The 24,370-nt window shown below is 42.3% G+C and overlaps 1 protein-coding gene across 1 annotated transcript in view; it reads left to right on the top strand.

The window, feature by feature from the left end:
* The window catches only part of LOC133424328 (dolichyl-diphosphooligosaccharide--protein glycosyltransferase subunit STT3B), a 67,528-nt gene that overhangs the window by 19,965 nt on the left and 23,193 nt on the right, over positions 1–24,370 (top strand). The window contains exons 2-5 of the mRNA XM_061714855.1: positions 11,185–11,293; positions 13,726–14,013; positions 18,987–19,052; positions 22,756–22,855. Coding sequence (XP_061570839.1) covers positions 11,185–11,293; positions 13,726–14,013; positions 18,987–19,052; positions 22,756–22,855 — 563 coding nt within the window. The remainder of the gene's footprint in view (positions 1–11,184; positions 11,294–13,725; positions 14,014–18,986; positions 19,053–22,755; positions 22,856–24,370) is intronic.

The following is a 24,370-nucleotide window of genomic DNA, read 5'->3' as shown; positions in this document are numbered from 1 at the left end:
AGGCTATAAACTAAAACGCTGCGTGCAGTACTGTAGACAGTCATTGTGGAGGGTAGACAGGGAACGGGTTCTGTTTATTTAAAAGTCTTATGGAGTGGGGGAAAAAACTGTCATGGTTCTGCACCTGTCGCTCAGAAACCTTCTGCCTGAGGGCAGGAGGGGGAACTTTCCACGGTCAGGATGGGTGGGATCCACCAGGATTTTGTTTGCCCTTGATAGACAACGACTGTGCACGATGTCCTGGATGGATGTGAGGGAAGTGACGGTGACTTTGGCTGCAGCATCCACCGCTCTCTGCAGGGCTTTTCCATCGGCTGCCGTACAGCTTTCATGCCAGACGGAGATGCAGTTGGTCAGTCTGCTCTCGATCGTGCCCCTATAGAAGGTGCTGAGGATAGGCGGTGGTAGGTGAAGATGGGCGGTGGTAGATGAGCTCTCCTCAGCCCACGTCGGAAGTGCAGCCTCTGGTTGGCTCTCTTTGACAGTGAGGCTGTATGTGTGGACCAGGACAAGTCACTGGAAATGTGAATCCCCAGAAACTTTGTACTCTGGGCTCCAGAGCAGATCCACCTATGAGGAGTAGGGGTGAGTGTAGGCTGGTTCTTTCTGGGGTCCATGATGACCTCTATGGTCTTGTTGACATTCAGATCCAGGTTACTCCCAGTGTTCCAGCTCACCAATCGTCCGCGTACTTGATGATGTGGTTAGTAGCGGAGCGAGCAACACAGTAATGTGTCATCAGTGTGTAGAGCAGTGGGCTTAATACACAGCCCTGGGGGGCGCCTGTGCTCAGGCAAAGGGTGTCGGAGGTGGTGTTGCCCACGCGTACAAACTGGGGCCTGTTGGTGAGAAGGTCCAAAATCCATGACCCAATAAGGCCAGTTTGTTGACCAGGAGCTGTGGAATTATTGTGTTAATGCTTCTGACTGAGCAACCGTTACTGCTGGGATGACCTCCAACCAGCCCCGGAGACTCAGATTTTATTAAAAATATGGACAAATGACGCAGTTTTAAACTTCGTATGGTTGAAGAGTAAATTTGCTGGAGCTTATTAGAAATGTAAATTAACTTTCTGAAAAAGAGATGTTATTTGATAATATCGTGTACATGCACCAGAAACTCGCCACCTTGACTTCAAAGATGAAATAATGCCCTGTAGGAGTTTCCGTTGTCTTTTTACACCTTTCAAAACCTCTTCTCACTCTCTGAAATTGCACAGGAACATAAACGCCAGGGAAAAAGACTTGGAAGCTGTTTAATTTCAGCCAATATTTCCATCACATTGGAAGCAACAGACCCGGTGGACAGATTTTTGTTTGCTCTTCCTCACATCCAAGTCCTGGTTCATTGCATCATAGGTTTATGTCCGTATCACAAAGGTCATCCTGGGAAATGTAATGTGGATAAAAACCCTCTTTAAAACGGATCTATTCCGTCATAAATGGAAATGATGGCGCTGATGCAGCATACGGGGATACCGTGCCAACAAGCTCCCATGTAAGAAATCAGACTAATGATTGGGATGTCAGGAACTATTATGCTTCTTTTTGTAGGTTTCCTTCTTCCTCTTCAGCTTCTGACATTGACTGAAGGAGCCGGCGATCAGACCATGAAATAGGCCGCTAACTCAAATAACTTTCTTAAATAGAAGAAATAGGATTTTGTGGCGTTCTTGGCTGCAGTCAAAAGCGACTGTTTGAAGGAGGAAAGAAAAAAAGCCAAGCCTTGGTTGCTTGTTGCTCGTCGCTGGGCTCTGAAGCTACGATCTAACGAGCTCCACTTTTCTGTAGTATGACTTGACAGTTCTTTTACAGACCTAAAAACTTCCCTGGCCTTTTTCAGAGGTGTTTGACGTCCCATTTTCGCCTCATTTTTGAGGGAAATGACAGAATAACACGCTACCTGCTGTGGTCATCTTCACTCCCCTTCTTTATCTTGACCCCGGCTTCAGAGGGTCAGCTGCTATCTCTGACTTACAAACTTATAGGTCATTTAATGTAATAATTAGTTGCTACAGCGCCAAGAACGAAAAAAAAAGTGACATTTTGGGAATTAACTTTTTCTTTCAAATGATAATTTGCCATTTAATGTCACAATTCCAGGCGATCTGATAACAGTTTTTTATTGAACACTCCCATTAGAAATGTTGTGCTGGTAGAAATATTAGATAAACCTATACGATAGTAATCAGTCAGCTCTGAAGTCGTTTATAGACCTGGTTTCCTGCGGTTTGGAGGCAGCAGGAGATAAAAGACGTGCTCGACATTTGCTGTTCATAAGAGGCTAACGTGAACCGCGTATTTCAGAAAAAGAGATCCCTGACAAAGTGGAGAGTAATTGAGCTGCTTAAGGCTTGAAAGGGATAAAAAAAAAAAGATTTCAAAGCATCCATCAGTCCACAGTCAGACAAATTATCCTTAAGTGGGGAGGGTTTCTACTCTTCCTAAGAAACGGCAGCCAGCTGAGATAATTCCCAAAGGCACAATGCAAAGTCCTCACTGAGGTGCAGAGGAACCTTTAAATAGCTGCTGAAAGCTGAGGATTTCACTGGAACTGGAGTGTTTTCCTGCTCATGACTCTACCGTACACAGGTCCCTATTTTCATCGCTACAGCCGAGAAACGGAGAAGGACATAAGCTAGGCGGCCGGGTTACTATCAGGGCTGGGGATCCATTCAAATGTCAAGAATCAATTCGATTCCAATTCTTAAGATTCAGAATCGATTATCAAGATTTGGTTCAATCCAATTCAATTCCGATATTTATTTGGGTTAGTGTTATTAAAACTGTTTTTTCAGCTGTTGCATGAATTATAATGATTGTGTAGTTTTGCAACATATTAATACTAGTATTATATTGAGATTCAACAGCAAGTATTGCAGCTAATGATGCTGTAAGGACCAATCAGCTCCCAGAATGCTGATAGAACTGCTTTCAGAAACATCGTGGGGCAGAATTATCAAACAGATCCAGGGAGGAAACAGAGACGGATTAAATCCAGGGCTGTACGCTTACTTTTTTGAATGGTAGCACTGGTGCTAGCAAGTTAAAAATTTTAGTAGCACAAATTAAAATTTACTAGCACACCCGGGTGGACAGTTAGTAGGGGTGTAACGATACACTAATCTCACGATACGATACACGATACTGAGGTCACGATACGATACGATAGCAGTATTTTTTTAACAACCTTGAATGAGGAACATATGACTGGAAAAAATTGTCTTTTATTTGAAAGACACAAAATACAAAACAATACTGTACGTTTGCCCTATTGTTCCAGTTTGTAATGCTTTATAACTGTTTAAGTTTTAAAGAGAAAGCCAGGCCAACCATTTTCCACAAACTGAACTAAAAGTAAATGTCAGGTTTGCATTATGCATCTTCAGTTTCATACAATAAAAATATTTTGCCACAAACTGAATAGTTTCTCTCATGTATGATTTGACTTTTTTATTTTCCAGAAATTTAACAACTAAAATTAAATAAATAAATAAAAGTAAATAAATACATACAATTTTACATCATAAAAAAAGATTGATTCATGCTCACCTTATAAGTGTAAGAGGAGATTTATTTTTGTTAAGGTTATTTTGGTAATTCAGGGTTCATTATTTTATAAATATATTCTTTATATTCTGATGTAAATCAGGGACTATAATGACACTAATCAGTTTATCTGTAGTTGTTAATATGTTTTAGATTGGGCGGAGTGATACAGCACTAGGTGCTGTGTTGATGTTCTAAAATCCTACGCTGTTGAGCGGACATTAAAGTACACTCAAACTCAGCAGAAGTTGTCCTCTGTTTATCCTACTCACGACCCGAAAAAGGTTTAATTTAATAAGGTAAGGCTTAACTCTACACCAGACTTAAAAGTTCAGAGCTCAAAACCCCGCTAGAGTCCCGTGATCGGGACCGCAAAAGGTACTACTTTCTTCTGAGCGGAGTAAGATTTTGGTCCGCGTGTCGAGGCGCAGTCGCCACGCGCGGTCGGATCATGGATGTATTAATAGTATTAATAGCCTTTCCACACGGCGCCCCGGCCGTATGGTCGCGAAAATACGGTATTTATATATGAAATGTCAGAATAGGTAATTTTTTTGACGACACCCCGGTTGAAAAAGGCTGATGTAGGTCAAGAGACATTCATATTGATTTTCACACTTTTTTTTACATGACCCCAGCGCAACTCACTCGCACAAATGCGAGTGGATACATATTTCTCTTCGCACCGGATGATTTTTATTCGCAAATGCGATGAAAACTGTCGCACTGTACAGCCCTGAAATCGGTTTGATTCTTTCCCAGATTCCAGTTTTATTTTTTCCATTCTCGAGTGGCCAAGATGAGTTTCCTCCGCAGGGTGGCTGGACGCTCCTTTAGAGATGAGCTTCCTCCGCAGGGTGGCTGGACGCTCCCTTAGAGATAGGGTGAGGAGTTCGGTCACCCGGGAGGAGCTCGGAGTCGAGCCGCTGCTCCTTCACATTGAGAGGAGTCAGCTGAGGTGGCTTGGGCATCTGTACCGGATCGTCCTAGACGCCTCCCTAGGGAGGTGTTCCAGGCATGTCCCACCGGGAGGAGACCCCGGGGAAGACCCAGGACACGCTGGAGAGACTATGTTTCTCGGCTGGCCTGGCGATGGATGGATGGATGGATGGATGGATGGATGGATGGATGGATGGATGGATGGATGGGCTTTTAATTTTTGAGAATTTGGTTTTTAGCATTTAGCAAATGTAACCCCAAGGCAGTATATAAAGTAATGAAATATAGACAATTTATGCAGTTATAACTGAAAGGCAAAAACATTGTGTCCAACAAAACATCCTTTTTTGGGCATAAACACAAAAATACCAAAAATTGTGTAATTGTAAAGATGAAAAAAAAAAAATCGATCTTATGACATACTACTGGATTTTTAGAAATTAATATGAGAATCGATTTAGAATTGGAAAATTGATTTTTTTTTCAACACAGGCCTAGCTACTGTATCAACAATTTACCACAAACTCCCATTTTCTTGCTGCCAGTGTGTGTGTGTGATTGTTCTAACAGTATCTACCTGTAAACCTGCTCCCTGACCAGGATGCAGCTTCTGGGGACCCGGACCTGGGGATGAATCTCTGCTAACAGGTCAGGTTCATCTCCCACAGGAGGAGGATTAGGGAGAACAAAATATGCCTCTAGCTTGGGCAATTTGGCTTTTTTTTGCTCCCTTTTTTCTTTTTCTTTGCGTTTTATCGCTCCACTTTTGTGTTTCTAACTCCCGCTCATGTTTAGGCCATAGGATTACTGCTCTGTTGACAAGTGATCCATGATGATGATTTTACCCAAAATACATTTGGAGATTCATTTGCAATTTTTGTTTTAATGTTAACTGAGTGTGAAAATCTCAGCAAAACATATTATACAAAGCTTTATATCTAATATGAACCAAGTGGTGCCACAAAAAAAAACAAAAGGTGTCCAGTACATTTGGATGGAAACCCAAATCTGTAAGACGGTGAGAGGGGGAGAGAGAGCAGCAACCTACCGCTGTGAGCTGGACTGTGAAGACATGGCCGACACGGGAAATGTTGGACTGCATCCATGTTACGACTGAAGCATGAGCCACCAGGAAGTAAAGGCACGTCCTCCTCTAGTTAATGATTATTTTGTTTAAACAAACTTTCTTATCAACTTTCTGCATTTGACTGGCATGCAAAACTTTTTTCAAACCAATCAAGATCGGGGATCCAGGACAGCGTTAATGTCCCAGTCATTTTCAGCTTGTCAGTAACTCCACGTCACAGATGAGGGACATGAGAGATGTTTTGTGAATGAAACCGTCAGCGATCCAAACATCTGCACTGGTTCTGCAGCTGTTTGTGTCCTTGCAGGGAGGCGAGTACAGGCGGATCTTTGTCTCGCATTTGTTTCCTGACAGAGAGACACTTTGTGGTTTGTGCTTTTGCAACTTCAGGATGCCATTTTCATACTGTTAATAAAAGCAACCAATGAAAACGTTTATCTTTGTGAGTCTGAATACAATCACTGTTACTATGGAACCAACTTCCCCCTTTAAAACCAAACTTAAAACCTCTGTTTAGTAAAGCCTATAGTTAGTGTTTAGTAAACCTCTAGTTAGTTAGTGTTTAGTAAACCTCTAGTTAGTGTGTTTCTCTCTCTTTACAAGCAAACGTGAAGACGGAGGTTTTGCAAATCTCCACTTCAGCCGGAGTTTTCAGAACTGATTGTTTTTGGAGACTTTGAGCTTCGTTTTCGTGTAAACGAACGTCCAAAACACATGAAAACACCACCGTTTTTGCTACATGTAAACGGGGCCTAAGACAACCCGCACTTTTTCAGTCTTATTTCAATATAAAAAACAGTTTGTTATATTCGGGCCAATACGGTACATCTGTACATGCTGTAGAAGTGTACAGTCGTGTGTCAGTCTCTTTGAAGTCACCTCCCGTCTTTCCTCCAGAGGTGTGTGTTCACTTGCGCCGTTGGAGCTCCGACACGCAGCATGAGAGCAGCGGGGGGCAGGAGCCCCCGCCAGGGCCGCAGGAGCCCCCGCCGGGGCGGCCGCGGCCCTGCGTGTCCTTGGAAAGCGCTGTAGCACGGCTCATTAAAGGGGACACTGCTCTCCCAGCCACCCTCTCTGTTTCATCTCTGGAAACCAGCCAGATTTTAAAGATGCTGCGTAGCAAATGTGCGTGTGAATAGAGCAGCCTGGCAGAGCTGATGAAGCGGAGCGGCAAGCCCCTTATTTGACAACATTCAGCCTTAACACGGCCCAAGACCTGCAATGTTTGTTTGAGGGATCCTTCAGCAGATGCTAACTCCGTATAATCTTCTGCCTTTGGTCTGCAGGGGTTTTTATTTTATTTATTTTTTTCTCTTTGTCTGCAAATATATTAAAAGGTTAATACCATGTTAGTAAAAACCTAAGGTGTATATATATGTATATATATATATATGTGTATGTATATATATATATATATATATATATATATATATATATATATATATATATATATATATATATATATACACAATTTTTTTTTAAATATATTTTTCTTATATTTTTTTTCTGTTTTTTTTTCTGCAGGAGTTTTTAGTCAAAAGATATTGTCCACAGGAGACTCTGTGGCTGCTGCTACGATACAGGCAGCTGGTTTAGAAGTTTAACTTCAGATGTCCTTGTCGCACTAAGAATGATTTTAAATGTGCAGGAGCAGGTGTTGCCATGGTGATCTGTCTGAATGATTTTGAGTTTTGATTGTTGCTTCACTGCCGTCACCCTGGGAGCACGGGCAGACGTGTGGTCTGTGATGAGATAGATTTACCCCAGAACACTGAATAATAATAATCCAAACGGCTCACTGGCTGTACTGATACAGCTGATGAACCCGCCATCTCCAAGATGTTCTTGAGAAAATATCAGTCCCGAGCGGGTAATGCACCGAGTTCATCCAGCAGCGCAGGTTTGATAAGTCCTTTATTTGTTTTAGGAGTTTATCTGCCAGGCGCAGGGCCGCGTTTGTGTACGATGGAGGTTATCTGCAGCGCCGGCCGACTATTACACTGCAGTCTGAGCTGCCTCCCAGATTCCACACCAGCTTTATCACACTTAGTGGAGATAATGTTGGTTGAACTGTTGCTTTTATGAATGACTGGTTTCTGTCTTTCATACTTGTATTAAAGTTTTGGGTGACTGTAATAAATGGCATCAGCCGAATAAAGCTCCTAGCCACATAAGTTTAGACATTACGGTGTACATTTCAGCCCCACTAGGGTCAAGGCTCCGTCGTACGCAGTCGGTGCACCTAATAACCTAATAAAATGCTTTTTGTTTTAGGAATATTGAGGACTAACTTATTACAAGAAATCCAATCATGTAGAACTTGCAGAACTCCTTATTAAGGACATCATTTAATTCGCTGCATGAGGGCGCAGCATAATACAAAGTTGAATCATCTGCATAAAACACAACTTTTGCACTTTCAGTAGCCCAAGCTAGATCATTAATAAACACAGTGAACAGTAACGGTCCGAGGCAGCTGCCCTGAGGCACACCACACTCTAGATCCCTACTGTTCCATATGCCACCATTCAAATGCACCTGTTTTTGATCGAGAAGACAAATAATTATGGATCCACATTAATGCCAGTGGTCCAAAACCATAACATTCAAGTTTCTTTACCAAGAGCATAACTAATGTTTCGGACGCACTAAAAAATCTCACATACCGTTTTTGCTACTCATTAGAGTGGAAGGATGGGATGTCGGACGCAGCTCGTGTCACCGAGCGTTTACACGAATACAAATGTCCAGGGCTGATTTAAGTGTTTGAACGGTCCAACAAAAAACAGGAAACATGATGTCTACCTCACAAATGTATATGTGGACATGCCGTGGGTCCAAGCCCTCAAACAAGAGGCTCAACCTGCGAGCACAAGCAGAAACTAAGCTGCTACCGAGGTAGACTACGCATGTTTCTGTCCTCTGAACCCGGTGCATCGGGTCCTGCCAGAAAAGGACCCGTGTTAGCTGAGGTTAGCAGCAGATCTCCACCTGAACCGAACAGCGTGGCTCAGGCTGTAGCTCAGGCTGTAGCTCAGGCTGTAGCTCAGGCTGTAGTTCAGGCTGTAGCACAGGTGCATTTTCTCACTGCCTTGGGTAAAAAAACAACAAAGAAAGTATCAACACTTGCATATTTATTTTCTTTCAAGCAGTTGAGGTTCATTTCATGTCCTTTTCTGCTGCGAGGAGCTCGGTGGCCTCTTTCTAGTAAATCTGTGCCTTAAAAGCCTCTCTATCTCTTAATGAGTTTGGATCCCATGGGCAGGACAGGATTTGACTTCATCACGGGCAGAAGCGCGTTTGAAGAGCCGGTCCAGAGAGTGGAGAAGTGGGCGGTGAGGGCTCCTCTGAAAGCATCAGGAAACCCTTTGTTCCCATTGACTACGTTTACATGCAGTCAATATTCCAGTTACTGAAACATTGGGAATAATCTGTTTCCATGCGTGAGCAAACAGGGTTATCCCTGTTTACATGGTGATTGTAATCATTTGGGATATCTGGATCTGGCGTTCCTACAAATCGTGCTTTGCGCAACTTTTCACTCACCTTTTTGTAAATCTTCTATCCCGGTACTTTCTACCGTCTACAAATGCGAAAATGTTCATATCCTTCATTACATTTATGAAGTGATTAGTCTCCTCCTGGTCTTGTGTTTCTCCATGTTTATAAGAACTTCCTGGATTCAAGATTCCTTGCAAAAAGAACATGTGCAGAAAACAAATTCATGTTCCTTTTGATGGGGATATCCCGTTAGGCGTTTACGTGACCAAATATTCAGTTAGAAAAGGAGGAACCAAGGGCTCATATTCGTGTTTTTAAAAACCAGAATATGAGCAAATTCTGGTTATTCAAAGGGGTTATTGGTGTTTACATGGCCGTGTAACCGGGTTATTGCTAATATTCCGGGTAGAAAAGGATTATTGATGCATGTAAACGTAGTCATTGACTTTAACTGTAAGGAGAGAAAGGACTGGGCAGAAACGAGAGCGTCAGAGATGCTGGGGGTCGTCTGCCTCTTCTCTCTCCCTCCCTTCATCCAGTTAGTTGGTGTAAATGCTGGCTCACGTCTCCGGGGGCTGAGCAGGCCGTACTCTGAAACCCCTCATTCCCGTCTCACGGAGGAACCGTTTTTGTTGAGCATTTTAATACTGGAGGAGAAGCTGATCAGATAAGCTGACTAACTTTAGTGTATCAGTAGTCTAAAGCGGAGGCTGTGGGCTACACCCTGGATTTGTACGGCAGCAGGCCGTCAGGCGGCTGGATTTAGAGTGATACATCTCAGCCTGCACAGCTGTACACAAGACAGGAAGATGAGGTTGAAAAAGAGAGGCTGAGAGGTAAAATCCAGGTAGACAGAGCTAAGTGAGAAGGTTTTGGGTGTAACATGAGATTGCAGCATTTTGTGAGGATATAGAGGAAGAGAAATGGTCTGTCCAGTGTAGGAAAGGTTTCCTGCTCCTCCTCAACTCCACAGTTATCTCCTTTTTGTTAATCCCCCCCTTAAAATGACATGATTGTTCCCACGAAGAGGTCCACCACTTCTCTGTCCTCAGTCTCTTGTCCATCACTGATACACCCCCATCTGCGGAGTAATCAGAGTATTTCTGCAGAAGGACTTGTACTGGGAGTCTGAGGTGTACAGAGAAGAGGAGTGGTGAGAGTACATTACCCTGTGGTGCTCCAGGGCTGCTGGCCACCTGCTCACATGCTGCATAACTACTTACTACCATTTATCAAGTGCAAACCTTCTTTTGTTTGTTAAACTGGATTAAACTACATATGTTTAACGTCTGTTATATAGCGTTTTTGACAGAGCTCACAAAGCTGAGCCAACAATGAGGAAATACTTAGAAACGGTATAATAGCTGTACAAGATCACATGAGGAGGCTGAGATGGTCACGCTGAGGGTTGGGCTGGGGATCCATTCACATGTCAAGATTCAATTCCGATTCTTAAGATTCAGAATCGATTATCAAGATTCGATTCCGATATTGATCTGGGTCAGTGTTATTAAAACTGTTTTTTGAGCTGTTGCATGAATTATATGACTGTAGTTCTGCAACATATTAATACTGGTATTATATTGAGATTCAACAGAAACATTGTGTCGGTCAGAATTACCAAACAGATCCAGGGCAGCAAACAGAGACGGATGAAATTGGTTTTATTTTTTCCCACATTCTGTTTTAATTTTTTCCATTTTCGGTCTATTTCGGTTTTTCATTTTTGAGAATTTGGTTTTTATTTAATTTTTTTTATTGCAATTTATACAAATGTGACCCCAAGACAGTATATAAAGTAATGGAATATAGACAATTTATAGACGCTATGTAAATCTGCATCTGTGAAATTAAGGCTTTTCCAAATAAAAGATAAAAATTTTAAAAAACATTACTGATGTCACACATGAACCTGTGGAGGGTTGCGGCTCTTAATGTAATGTAATTTTCTCTTTTAAAACTATCAGTTTACATTTGTGTATTTATTTTTGAAAGCGGTCGGTGGTTCAGGTCAGACCAGAAAGCGGACAGAGGTTGATCCCGGTATGTGTGACTGCTCTGTTGCTCCTGGAGCCGCGCCACGGCTAACAGCTCTCCGTCTGTGTGCAGGTTCAACTACAGGTCAACTCACCACCTCACCACCAACGGCTTCTACGAGTTCCTCAACTGGTTTGACGAGAGGGCCTGGTACCCTCTGGGCCGGATCGTCGGGGGCACAGTAAGTATCTCCTGTTCCCTCCGTGTGTGTCGGGCAAAAGTACAGGCGTCGCTTCAGCACACATCCCATCTCCTCTTCTGTATGTCGCTGTTTTAATCCGTCCCCAGAGACACTTCAGCACATTCTGCTCCGCTTCTAAAACAACCGCTTGACTGTTCTGACTTTGCATCATCCAGCAGATGGTCTCGGAGGAAAGAGAATAATATACATCTCTGCATTGAAATCCCTGGTAAAGACAGGGCTTTGCATGGAGCTGAAAGCAGGAGACCTCGGGGGGGGTGTTAAGAAGTTTATGTTAATTGGTAATAGAGGGGTTTGTTACGGCGTATAGAGATCATAGACATAAAACTGGCCAATTATCATCATCATCATCATGGCCGTGATCAGAGGGATCGCCTCCTCCTCGCTGCAACGGCAGAATTACCTTGGAAGGTTTTCAGCTCTCAGCAAGGACCGACAATGTTTTGAATCCAAGGATCTGCTAAGCTTTTATTCACTCAGCATTATGTCTGTAGCTTTCAAGACGTCTCCAAAGAAATCGGAGTTCACGGACTGTTAAGTGAGCGAGGCCCAGCGTGCCGCTGGGTCTGTAGACGGGCTGAGAGCTGCGAGACGGTTTAAAAGGCTCCACCACAAGTGTTACGTTAACTTCCTGTCTTGTGTCAGCAGCTGGCGTGTTTCTGCGTTTTAGTGTGAAGCCACAGCGATCATAGCTGGAGAGTCTCTCCCCTTTTGTCCGTCTCACGCTGCAACCACAAACATGCAAACTAGAAAACAATCTTTCACTGAGAAGCTCCTTTAGTGTTCACTGGAGCAGCAATAAGTTCTGTCTGAATCTCGCTGTCGCTCCACTGTGGATCCTGTTGATATGTTGAACGCTTCTGTGTAGAGATTCACCGATCAGGATTTTAAGGGCCGATCACCAAAATCAGTATCTGCAGATCCCGGTATTGCTGATCTACGATCACAGTGTGAAATCCATCAATTCTTCAATATTGTTGTCTCATGTACAACACTGACATTGTATTATTAGGTCTAAAAATTAGGAGATGAGAAAGTATCATGAATTGTCTGTTTTATTGCAGGCTGAGGCAATGAGCAATATTTCACATTAAAGACTATTAGAGACGATTTAGACTCATGTAGCTTATTAACTTAAGCTTTCCTGTGGTAATAAATGTGTACAACACTATGTGCAGCAACACAGACAACAGTAGACATGTCACTCTCTAAAGGTTGATACAAGTTGTAAACTATAAACCTTAGTTTTCCTGTGGAAAGAGGAATTAAATCTTAAGATAAAAATGAATTATGAAATATTAAGGTTTGCTAAAGCTTTAGCGATAGCATCTGCCGTGTGTGAGGAAACTCTTGTGAGTGAAGCAAAACTTTTCACACTAAAACTACAGATGTCACTCGTGAAGCGACTGACACAACTGTCGTCCTGTGTGAGGGTTTGGATGTAACTGTATATAGTCTGGTAAAACTCCGGCGGACATTCATCAGTGAAATAATTACAACGCAGCAGCTCGTACCGGGATCGGAGCAGTAAACAGCGTTTAAACCCGAGAAAGGACAACAGAAATGATGATCAAGACGTATGAATTAATTACCTTATGATGTAGTTCTTTATTTTTCTTGCTGTTGTTGCTGTCGTTTATAGGTGTCTGTTACAGGTGATTAGTGGCGCTGCTGCACCTCCTTTTCTTTCTCTGCCTTAGCGGCAGCTAAGTTTAAAAACTCAATATACTCCTTTGTGTGGAAAAACTTTCAAATGTTTTATCAGCTTCTTTGTGTTGAAATTATATATATATATATATATATATATAGTTATAACATTCCTCCTCAGGGTGTCTCCTTTGCACTTTGCAAACTGCAAATATTTGTCCTTTTCAGACATTGTAAAACTCAACGCTGGTCACATCTCCTCAGCAGACCTGGGTCTGAGATGTGGGAACACACACAGGTGGTTTGTTGTTGTAAACGTCATCTGATCAGCTTTGAACTATTATTTTCATAACGCCGATCAAAACCGATCGGCATTATCGGCTGATACTGACCGGTTGTCGATTGATCGGTGCATCTCTAACAAAGCTGCTCTAGAAACGCCGCCGATTCCAATTAGGAGGCTGGAAATGCACACATGCCCCTCTAAGAGGGATAAACTAACAACATTAAATCTTGTTTTAAGTAAAATCTCTGCTGTTTTTAATAGAAACATAAACACAATTTCTGTCCACTAATTGTTGATTATTTTGAAATGCTGTTAGATTCCTCATTTATATATCGCTGTTGTGGACTGAAACCAGCTCTTTTAGCTCTCACATCAGTCTTATATATAACACGGGTGTTTTCCACGTGTGAAGAAGGAAATGTTAACCTTTTAAAGGAGAAATGAATCCCTGTGTCTGACCCCCCTCCTCCTCCCGCAGGTGTACCCCGGCCTCATGGTGACTGCAGGACTCATCCACTACGTGCTGAACCTGCTGCACATCACCGTGCACATCCGGGACGTGTGCGTGTTCCTGGCGCCGGTGTTCAGCGGCCTGACCTCCATCTCCACCTTCCTGCTGACCCGGGAGCTGTGGAACCAGGGCGCGGCGCTGCTGGCCGCCTGCTTCATCGCCATCGTGCCGGGATACATCTCCCGCTCCGTGGCCGGCTCCTTCGACAACGAGGGCATCGCCATCTTCGCCCTGCAGTTCACCTACTACCTCTGGGTACGTCCTACACACAGTCCTCCGGTTGCAGGAGGAAGTCTTTCTCTGCAGTGACCTGAGGGATCTATTTAGGCCATGTCCCAATACTCCCCCTACCCCTAGTTTTCAGTCCTACCCCTAAATTTTGCGCGTTCCCGTGAGGGTAGTGGTGTCCCAATTCCTCTTTTCACCTAGTGGTAGTGAAGAAAACTAGTGTAGTTGCTATGAATCTGTCCCTACGGATGGAGGGATTTTGGATGCTGACTAGCTAAACTAGGGCCAGAAAGATTACCCAGAATGCTTTACATCATCATTTGCAGACTGAATAAAGAAAAACAACATGGCAGACATTTCTTATTTTTTAGTGAATAAAATCGATATTTTGAGTTAGTTTCTGCATAAAAATGCGTTTTGATTACATTTCTAGCGAGAAATATATATTTTACTTTCATGATATTCACTCAGTGAATGTACATAATTACTCTCCCGTTGTTGCGAAGTCTTTTTCAAACCTCGCCAGAATAAAGGCTGATTTATGGTTCCGCGTTACACCAACGCAGAGCCTACGGCGTAGGTTACGCAGCGCCGTACGCCGTACCCTACACCGTTCCGTACGCCGTACCCTACGCCGTACCCTACGCCGTACCCTACGCCGTACCCTACGCCGTACCCTACACCGTACCCTACGCCGTACCCTACGCCGTAGGCTCTGCGTCGATTTAACGCGGAACCATAAATCAGCTCCAGAGCCGGCAGGCAGAAATCCCGAAATTTTCGGAACAAATTTCTTAACAGGCGTAGCTACAACTGTTAGATTTCATCTATTAAACCAACATTTATCTTCCTAAATGATTTATTTCAGCCAGCGGTAATTCTCCACAAGTGCCCTAAAATCTGTCCCTTCTTTTTTAGGGGTGGTGGTAGTGAGGGAGGGCTAGTGGTAGAAAGTAGGGGGTGTATTGGGATTGGCCCTTAGTCCACAGTTCACTTGTCAATACCACTCAAGGTGACAAAACTTGCTTATGATTTTTGAAAAGATCCATGTTTGTAGATGATAATTTGGTATGATAACCTTCCTGAGTGGCAGCTGGATCAGAGTTTGAGTGACATTATGTGATGATTCTGTACTTGGTTAACCTTCTTAACACTATCTTAAGTACACACAGAACTTGATAGCCCAACTATAATCAGATCTTGACATATCCCCATTAATAACAACGTTAATTTTGTTTACAATATTATGTTTATAATGTTGTTTATAAAACTACGCTGGTTCCTTTATGTCCTGTATTTGCAGATAAAGACCAGTTTGTGACATTAGTGGCTGTTATAGTTTCATAGGAGCCTAATGATGCTCTTCTAGTTTAAGGCTCACAATGACCTGTAACAATGATATAGTATGGGTATATTATACATTTCCTGAATCCTTATGGTCCTGTGAGTATTCCAGTTTTTGTATTTTGTGTCTCTGTTGTTCCTAGATGACACAGGGATGAAAGATAATATATCATTTAAGTGAAACTTGTGTAAAAATGTGTGTTGTTTATAGTTTAAAGAGCTGCAGTGACCTGTATGTTGGTCAGAAAGATTCACATCTTAGCTTGAATGAATGCTTAAAAGGTCCCCTTTAAAATGATACCAAAGACAATATAGTGAAACATTGACAGATTTCCTGTACATGAGTCTAAACCAGGATATGCACCAGCATACAAAATGTAATTTTCTGAACTTCATGAGCTGATAACTCTGATCCAGCTGCCACTCAGGAAGGTTATTATACCGAAATATCAGCTACAGACATAGATATTATATGCAAGTTTTGTCACCTTGAGTGGTTCTGATACAATCAGAGGACGGAGGTGTTAAGCTTCCTGCTGTGTTTCAGTATCAGTACGCAGAAGGATGTTAGCTAGAACTGAACAGTAGTGCTGTCATGCAATTTTTAAAAAAAATTGAGAGATTAATTAAGATCTGTAAGCAAAGGCTGGCTTCCTCATCACGATTATTGAAAATGCTAATCGCAATTCAAAGGTACACATGGCAAAACTGCAGAAGAGGTTGCAACCAAACTAACAGATGTTATGGTAAATGTTACATCCTGGTTTAACAACTGTTGTTTACAACTGAATGTTTCTAAGACAGTTTGTATGTTCCTCTCCAAGGTTCATAGTCGTGTTGTAGAACAGGATGTTCTCATCTTCGGAGAGAGACTACAGGTTGTCTCAGAGTACAAGTATTTAGGAGCACACATTAATCTCAAATTCAAAACCCACATCAAAAAAGTCTGCAATAAGGTCAAGTTTAGTTGATCAAATTTCAGGTTTACCCGAGACTTTCTTTCAACTGAAGCAGCAAAGCTTTACCTTCGTTCAATGGTTCTTTCCCACATTACTTACTGCCTGATAAGTTGGTCAAATGCACACATTACTGATTTAAAACCCCTGGAGTCACTATATAAACAAGCACTCAAAACCCTAGATAAGAAGCCATTCACTTATCATCACTGCCAGATCTGAAAAAAGTATAATCTGTTTAGCGGGGAAAATCTTATTAAATACAAAAATCTCTGCTTGGTTTTTAAAATCATGCACGGATTAGCTCCTCCTCCTCTATCTGGCTTCATGGAACTCAAATCTACATCCACCAGGGTTACTAGAGGTGCCGCTAGGGCTGACTGCACATGCCCAGTTAGAATCAGTGCCTTTAGCCAGGCAGTCTTCTCCTTCAGAGCATCCCGTCTCCACCCTACTACTCTTTAAAAGTAGTTGCTCCTGGAGAACCAACACTGTCAACACTGATCTGTTGTGTGTGTCTGCTTGCTGAGAAAAGCTGCAACGAGAAAAGCAACTTGAGGTGTTTTCCTCTCATTACATTATTGTGGCAGATCAAAAGATTTATATATAATATATAAAGTCATTAGGGCCTTCGCACTTACAGTGCGAAGGCCCTATGGTATCTGTAGGAAATTTTTTTTTTCTTGTTTTTATTTCTTCTCGTTGTTGATTTTTCCGACGAAATGAGGGCCTTTTTTCCCCCTAAACGTGACCCAAAAGTCACCAAATTTTGCACCAAACCAGGCCTGGCGATACATTTTGATATTTAATGGTTTGCATTAATGGGCGTGGCCTAACGGCTCAACAGCGCCCCCTAGAAAACTTTGTGCCTCAAGCCCCACAATACCGTTTGACGTACATGCACGAAAATCGCTACACACCTGTATCATGTCACAACTTAAAGAAAAGTCTCTTGGCGCCATGGCCGAAACCGAACAGGAAGTCGGCTATTTTGAATTAATTTTGCCGCAATTTATGCCATTTCTTCAGCCGCTTCTTCACCCGAACCGTAACGTGCACCCAGGTGTGTTATACATCAAAATGTGCGTCTCTATCCTGCGACGACGCACATTACTTTTCTCATTCAAAAGCGTTACCGTAGTGACGCTAGACGCACAAAAAGCACGCCCCCCCTTCATCTGATTGGTCCATATCTGATAGTTCCTATTTTCTGCCATAACTTTTGAATGGTTTGATATAGACAGTCGTGGGTGTTTCATCCGCTAAATGTCCAGGCCTGAAGAATCTACATCAAGTCATACAAGCTTCCACTGCAGCCTGAACGTGCACATGGGTGCGAGGGCCCGTTCATAAATTCATAATTTATTAATATTTTTAACAGACTTGAACAGATGCAGCCATTTACATCCACTTGGCAAGAACAAGCCAAGAACCACAGCACACGTCAGCACGTCAAGAACACATTTTTATTTACTTTGACTGCACTGAAGAGATCCAGACTTAAAAAAGAAACTGAAATAAAGAGCTCTGCTGGAGCCTAAGCTATAAACCTGGACCCAAAACAAATCAGAGATGGAGAACATGAGCAGCTGTAAGATTGTGATTTATTTAAATCTGTCTATTGGACGTGTAAAAGGACAATGGCTTGATGAAGTGAACCCCGAGTGAACCACGATGGCCTTGTCCTCCTCGTCCTCTATCTCTGCGTCCCACAATCCCCTGCAGCGGAGCTGCTCATAACTGTTGCTCCCAGCGGAGCTCTGTCGGGTCGGGGCTCAGCGGTCCCGGCTCGTCCTCATTAGTGCTGGGAACGGTGAAGAGCTGGAAGAGAGGAAAATAGTGATGCACCCAAACAGAAAATACAGTAATAATAAACACTTGGCTGATGCCGAATAACATACCGAACATGGTTCTTCGCAGTTTTTCATTTATTTTGCCCATTTTTTCACCAATTGCATAAATCAAATAAATGTGCTTCAGGTATGCTTTTCAAAAGAAAAAAATCTTTTACAAAATTACAAGGTAGAAATATTTATTGAACATGAACAACTGAACATTTTTTAATTTCCCAGGATTTTTTTAATATTCCAGCAGACATTATGCCAACAAAGTACAATAACTTAAAATGAAATATAAATTAGCAAAAACAATTTTTTGGCTATATTTGAGCTTACATTAGGCCTATAACTGACTGCTGTAAAATTGTAACATGGACCTTGAAATACAAAAATGCAAAAGTGCATTGTAAAAAAAGCGCAAAAGAAGTGGATAAACCCACAACAAATGAATAATTGTCCTGGGCATTGATTGCAAACAGCCATTCTAGTATCATTCTCAGCCACTTTTGAAATACTTCCACACTGCTGACATGTTTGCTGCATTTAACACCACACACCCCTCACTCCACACTGTTCACTGTTTGATTGCGTCATCTAAACACGCCCCTTATTAATTGTTCAGTTTTTTCCCCACTTATTCCACCGAACACCGAAAGTGTTCTTTTGCTATTTTCGGCCGAACAATTTCGGTTACCGAACATTCGGTGCATCACTAGAGGAAACCATGAGGAATCCTGCTGGCTGCCGTGCTGCAGAGCACAGACCCAGAGTTTAGAATAAACAACAATAACCGTCCTAATGGAGCCGGTGATGGTAACTTGATTGTGTGTGTGAGATTAATGCTCTCCTGTTTCAACTCCAGGTGAAGTCGGTGAAGACGGGATCAGTGTTCTGGGCCATCGGCTGCTGTCTCTCCTACTTCTACATGGTGAGGACTCTCTAATGCACCCAGGTGGTTGTTGTGAGGCCTCTGCTGGGGATTGTAGCGTCCTAAACTGACTGAAGCCTCCGTTTGAACTTACAAACGTAAAGAAACCACTCAAAAAGTCTCAGGTAGATGTCTGCGTTGCCGTGGTTACGATGAGGGAGTCTGGCCTCTGATCCGCCCTCCCGTTGTATCCTCAAGCGTTAGCTGATGCGTGTTTCTAAGAAAACAGCTGATTATTTAAACCAGGTCCCAGATACTGAACTTTAACACAGTTAAAGATTAAGATTCCCAGAATATTCTAATTTTTTGAGATAGGATATTTGAGTTTTCTTAAGCTGTAAACCAGGGGTCGGCAACCTCAGGCACGCGTGCCATGATTGGCACGCGGCGGCATAATCATTGGCACACTGGAAAAGGCCCGCTCGGTTGGTCTCAGCGAAAAATGTCCGCGGTTTCCGCGGAACGGGAAAAAAAAAATAAAAAAGTAGGGTACGGCGTAGGTTCTGCGTCGATTTAACGCAGGACCATAAATCAGCCTTCACAGACAGACAGCCAGGACGCGGCAGCAGCAGAAATGAAGAGGAGCGGCAGCTCAGTTTAAAACACATTTTTGCAGCGGGACAAAAAAGCAGCAGCACTGCTTTTTTGCAGCAGGTAGGCTGTGCAGAGATGAGTGTGGGCTTGCCACCCGCCCCTTGAAATACGGAATTGTTACGTAATTGGGAATTAAAAGTTGCGTTCCGTATTGAACCAATACGGAACCCCTTTGCGCTCCGTCGCCTAGTTAAGCCTCATTTATGGTTCCGCGTTAAATCGACGCAGAGCCTACGGCGTAGAGTACGCGGCGACCCGCAACGTACGGCGTAGGTTCTGCGTTGGTCTGACGCAGAACCATAAATCAGCCTTTACCTCTCACTGCTGCTAACTGCACCGACACGCGCGGCTTTAAACAAAAAAAAAAGTCAAGTCAAGATGTCTCCAGAGGCTCCAGACACCCCACCTCGTCCTAAAAGAGGAAACAGAGGTCTCCCGGAGGTATGTCAGACAGCATGCTGAAGGAACCTCCACAAACGTAATATAACGTCACAGAGGAGCCAGGCATCTGTTGCACAGTTCCTCATACCTGAAACATCCCCTGAGCTTGATATGGTGTGATACGGGACATTTATTATGCTCTTATTTATTGGTCATAATATACAAGTGAAGGTCGGAAAATTAGAATATATTGCTAAACTTAATTAGTTTCAATAAATTCAACTAAAGGTGAAACAAATATATTATTTCCCACTACATGCAAAGTGAGATATTTCAAGCCTTTATTTGTTATAATTTTGATGATTATGGCCCACAGCTAATGAAAACCCCAAATAAAAAATCTCAAAAAATTTGAATATTTTATGAAATCAATAAAGAATTAAATAATCAAAATTATAACAAATAGTTCAGTGGAGCTCCTCATCACTGAACTTTGAGCAGATCTGTTCGGAGTTCCACACTACAGTTCTGAAAGACAAGGAGCTGCTTGTCTTTTGTAGTTTTGTCAATTCATTTAGGTGTGAAAGGGGGATTCTGGCCATTGTAGAAGTTTAAGATATGATTATCTTGATTTCAAGATTTATTCATGCATGAAGAATTACCCATGATGATGAATGCGTGTTATTATGTTATCAAAATGCATCATTCTTTGCAAAAATTCAGATTTTTTGTGTGTATTCTTGCATTGATAAAAGATGTGATTATGGAGCTTTGAGACCACCAGAATGCACCATTTTGAGTCTATTTTTCAAAATTTTTCGGGGGGGCATGCCCCCGGACCCCCCTAGAGGGTTTGGGCGCGATGCGCCCTCACTCATCCGCGTCAAGAATTTTCATCTTTTTTTAGGACAAGCTGTTCTGATGCTTGTAAAATATGCTTGCATGTGGCCTGTATAGAATATAATTCCAGGTGTGTTGGAAATGTTTTTGTATTTTGTGTCATACCTTAATGTAACTTTGTTTTAGCCTGCCGTTGATTATGGCACATTCATTCACAAGAAAATTTCACACTGGCACTCCATGTCAAAAAGGTTGCCGACCCCTGCTGTAAACCATGATCAGCAATATTAAAATAATAAAAAGCTTGCAATATTTCAGTTGATTTGTAATGAATCCAGAATGTATGACATTTTAGTTTTTGTAATTGCATTACAGAAAATCACAATATTCTAATTTTCTGAGACAGTCCTGTACAGTCTTCGTCTTAGAAAATTCCATATTGTTTTTCTCCAGTAATGCAGTTATTTAGAGGTGTTAAATTCAGGATATTTTAATATTTGATTGAGCATGATGTGTCTGAGTTTAGGGACGCCCCCCCTAGTAGGAGCAGGGTCCCGTCATAATGACCTCACAGCTCTGATGGCTGTGCAGCTGTGCACCTTCTCTACTCCTCTAAGGCAGTGTGCACGTTGCACCAGTAATCCTGGATTCACACTGAAAGCATCAAAAATCGCCTGGTGAGACTCAGGTCGCCTGCATGGTGTTGCTGGTCAAAGTCTGTGGACGCCTGCAGTGGGCGGGGCTAAAGCTGCAGAACTGGAGGAACAAAGTGCATATAGTCTACACATATCTATATATAGCTGCACATCTTCAGTTTCATATTTCACCATGGATCACACTTTGGGAAGCCTTCTTTATATTTCAGTGTTATTTCTGCGTAGATAAGAGAGAGTTTGATGCTCCTTAACCAGGTTGGTCCTGGATCAACAGCAACCATCATCGTTGGTCCCAGTGAAGCTGCAGTCTGTCTGTGGTGAACACTGCAGACAGTCAGTTTGCTGGATGAAATATATTAATTCCTGATAAAATAAGTGTTTTAGTGACAGCTCTGCTCATGAGTGCATGTGAATGAGTGTACGTTTGTGTGTACATGAAAGTACAATCTGCATTGAGGCTTCTTGCTTCGGGAATCCCGGTCTGTGATTGGACGCTGCCTTGGTGTCGCCGCTGCTCATTTGCATAAAGTTGAGATTTTTCAACTTCAAATTGATGCTCTGGACGCCTCCAACACCTCCGGGGCCTCAGGCGCCTCTCGCAGTGCTTTCATACACTGCAAAAACTTAAAATCTTAACAAGAATATTTGTCTTATTTCTAGTTAAAATGTCTCATTTTTAGTCATAAAAAATCTCACTACACTTAAAACAAGACTCATCACTGGAAAAAAACAACAATTTTCACCTGTTTCAAGTAGATTTAAACTTGAAATAAGTAGAAAAATCTTTTTTTGCTTGTAACAAGAAGATAAATCTTGTCCCACTGGCAGATTTTCCTACTTATTTCAAGTGAAAATGTACTTGAAACAGGTGAAATAGTCAAATAAGTTATTTTTCTGTTAATGACTCTTGTTTTAAGTGTAATGAGATTTTTTGACAAAAAATGAGACATTTTAACTAGAAATAAGACAAATATTCCTGGTAAGATTTTGAGTTTTTGCAGTGCAGACAATGAATGGCAACCGGACGCCTGTGGCGCTTTCAGTGTGAATCCAGGGTAAGCCGGAGTAGCGGCACGCTTCACCTCTAGTTATTGTTGGGGTGTAATACTACTTATCTGCCCAAACTTGAGGCCAGGGAGCAGCGAGCTCTGGCCCGTGCAGCTCTGTCGACGTGTGCATGCATGAACGTGAGCTCAGCTCAGCCTCTAAGTGACTGTCCTCTCGTTCTACAGGTGTCAGCCTGGGGCGGTTACGTGTTCATCATCAACCTGATTCCTCTCCATGTGTTTGTGCTGCTGCTCATGCAGCGCTTCAGCAAGAGAGTCTACATCGGTAAGCCCTTCTTCTGTTCACCTCAACTCAGGGACGCAGGCTGCCGCCTGGGGGTGCTGCTTATCTGGCATTCAGTGTAACACCAGCAGGAGAAACGGAGAGGGCCTGGTAGCTGCTCGGCCTGCAGCTTCTGGCTCTAGACTTGTGTTTTCTCTGCCTGGGGGAGTCAGAGCTGGTGGGGGGAACCACACGATAGATCAAGACCCCCTCAGGTCTGGATCTGGGGAGACGATCCATCATCAGCTGATATTCAGCCATGGATCCTTAGAGGAGTTCGAGGTAAATCTGAGACAAATCTGAAGGAACATTTCAGATTTATCCACTCAGTTCTCCGGTACAGCCATACTGAGTCCTAGATATCAAAACATGGAGAAAGAGAGCAGCTCTGAAGTGTTGAGTGAGGAGGAGAGGGGGCCGGGGGTGGTGCTGGTACTGGTACCGGTGAGCTCTGCATCCTCCACACATCTTCCATTCAGCATCATCTCCACCTAGGGTTGCCAACTGTCCCTTGAAAAACGGAATCGTCCCGTATTTATAATCTAAAGTACGTCCCGTATTGAGCTGAAAAGAATCGCACTTTGTCCCGTATTACTGTGAGTCAGAAAATAGTCATAAAATACCAATGGAAAATGGAATTGAGCTGTTGAGTTCATAAGTTATTTTGTTCTGTTTTACTCCAACTGTAGCTACAGTCATGGCCTTTTGAGGAACAAATGTTTTATACAGACTTTGTTTGCACTTTTGTTATTGCACTAAAAAATGTGCACTATTACAAAATGGAAAAAATCGATTTTCCGATTCTACATTTTTTATTTATCATTACATTACAACTTTTGGTATTTTTTTTGTTTATTCCCCAAAAAAGGAATGTTTTGTTGGACACGAGAATAACTGGTGCCATGTTTTTGCCTTTAAATATGTTTAAAGGTATAAAAACATTAAAGTTTTCACTTATAATTGCATAAATTGTCTATATTTCATTACTTTATATACTGTCTTGGGGTTACATTTGCATAAAATGCTAAAAACTAAATTCTCAAAAATTAAAAACCGAAATAGACCAAAAATGGAGAAAATAAAAACGGAATGTGGGAAAAACTAAAACTGATTTCATTCGTCCTTTTTTTGCTGCCCTGGATCTGTTTGGTAATTCTGCCCCACGATGTTTCTGAAAGCAGTTCTATCAGCATTCTGGGAGCTGATTGGTCCTTACAGCATCATTAGCTGCAATACTTGCTGTTTAATCTCAATATGATACTAGTATTCATATGTTGCAGAACTACAGTCAAATAATTCATGCAACAGCTCAAAAAACAGTTTTAATAACACTAACTCAAATCAATATCAGAATCGAATCAAATCTTGATAATGAATTCTGAATCTTAAGAATTGGAATCGCATTGATTCTTGAAATTTGAATGGATCCCCAGCCCTGGTTTCACTGTAATATTACATATTACAAAGCTGTTTTTTTGTCATTTTCTCCCCGTTTGTTGCTCTCCACTAATTGAATCT

This window comes from Cololabis saira, chromosome 3 (assembly GCF_033807715.1).
Source record: "Cololabis saira isolate AMF1-May2022 chromosome 3, fColSai1.1, whole genome shotgun sequence".
In the NCBI taxonomy this organism is placed as follows: domain Eukaryota; kingdom Metazoa; phylum Chordata; class Actinopteri; order Beloniformes; family Belonidae; genus Cololabis; species Cololabis saira.
Note: the sequence above shows the minus strand (reverse complement) of the source record. Positions and strands in the feature narration are given on the sequence as shown.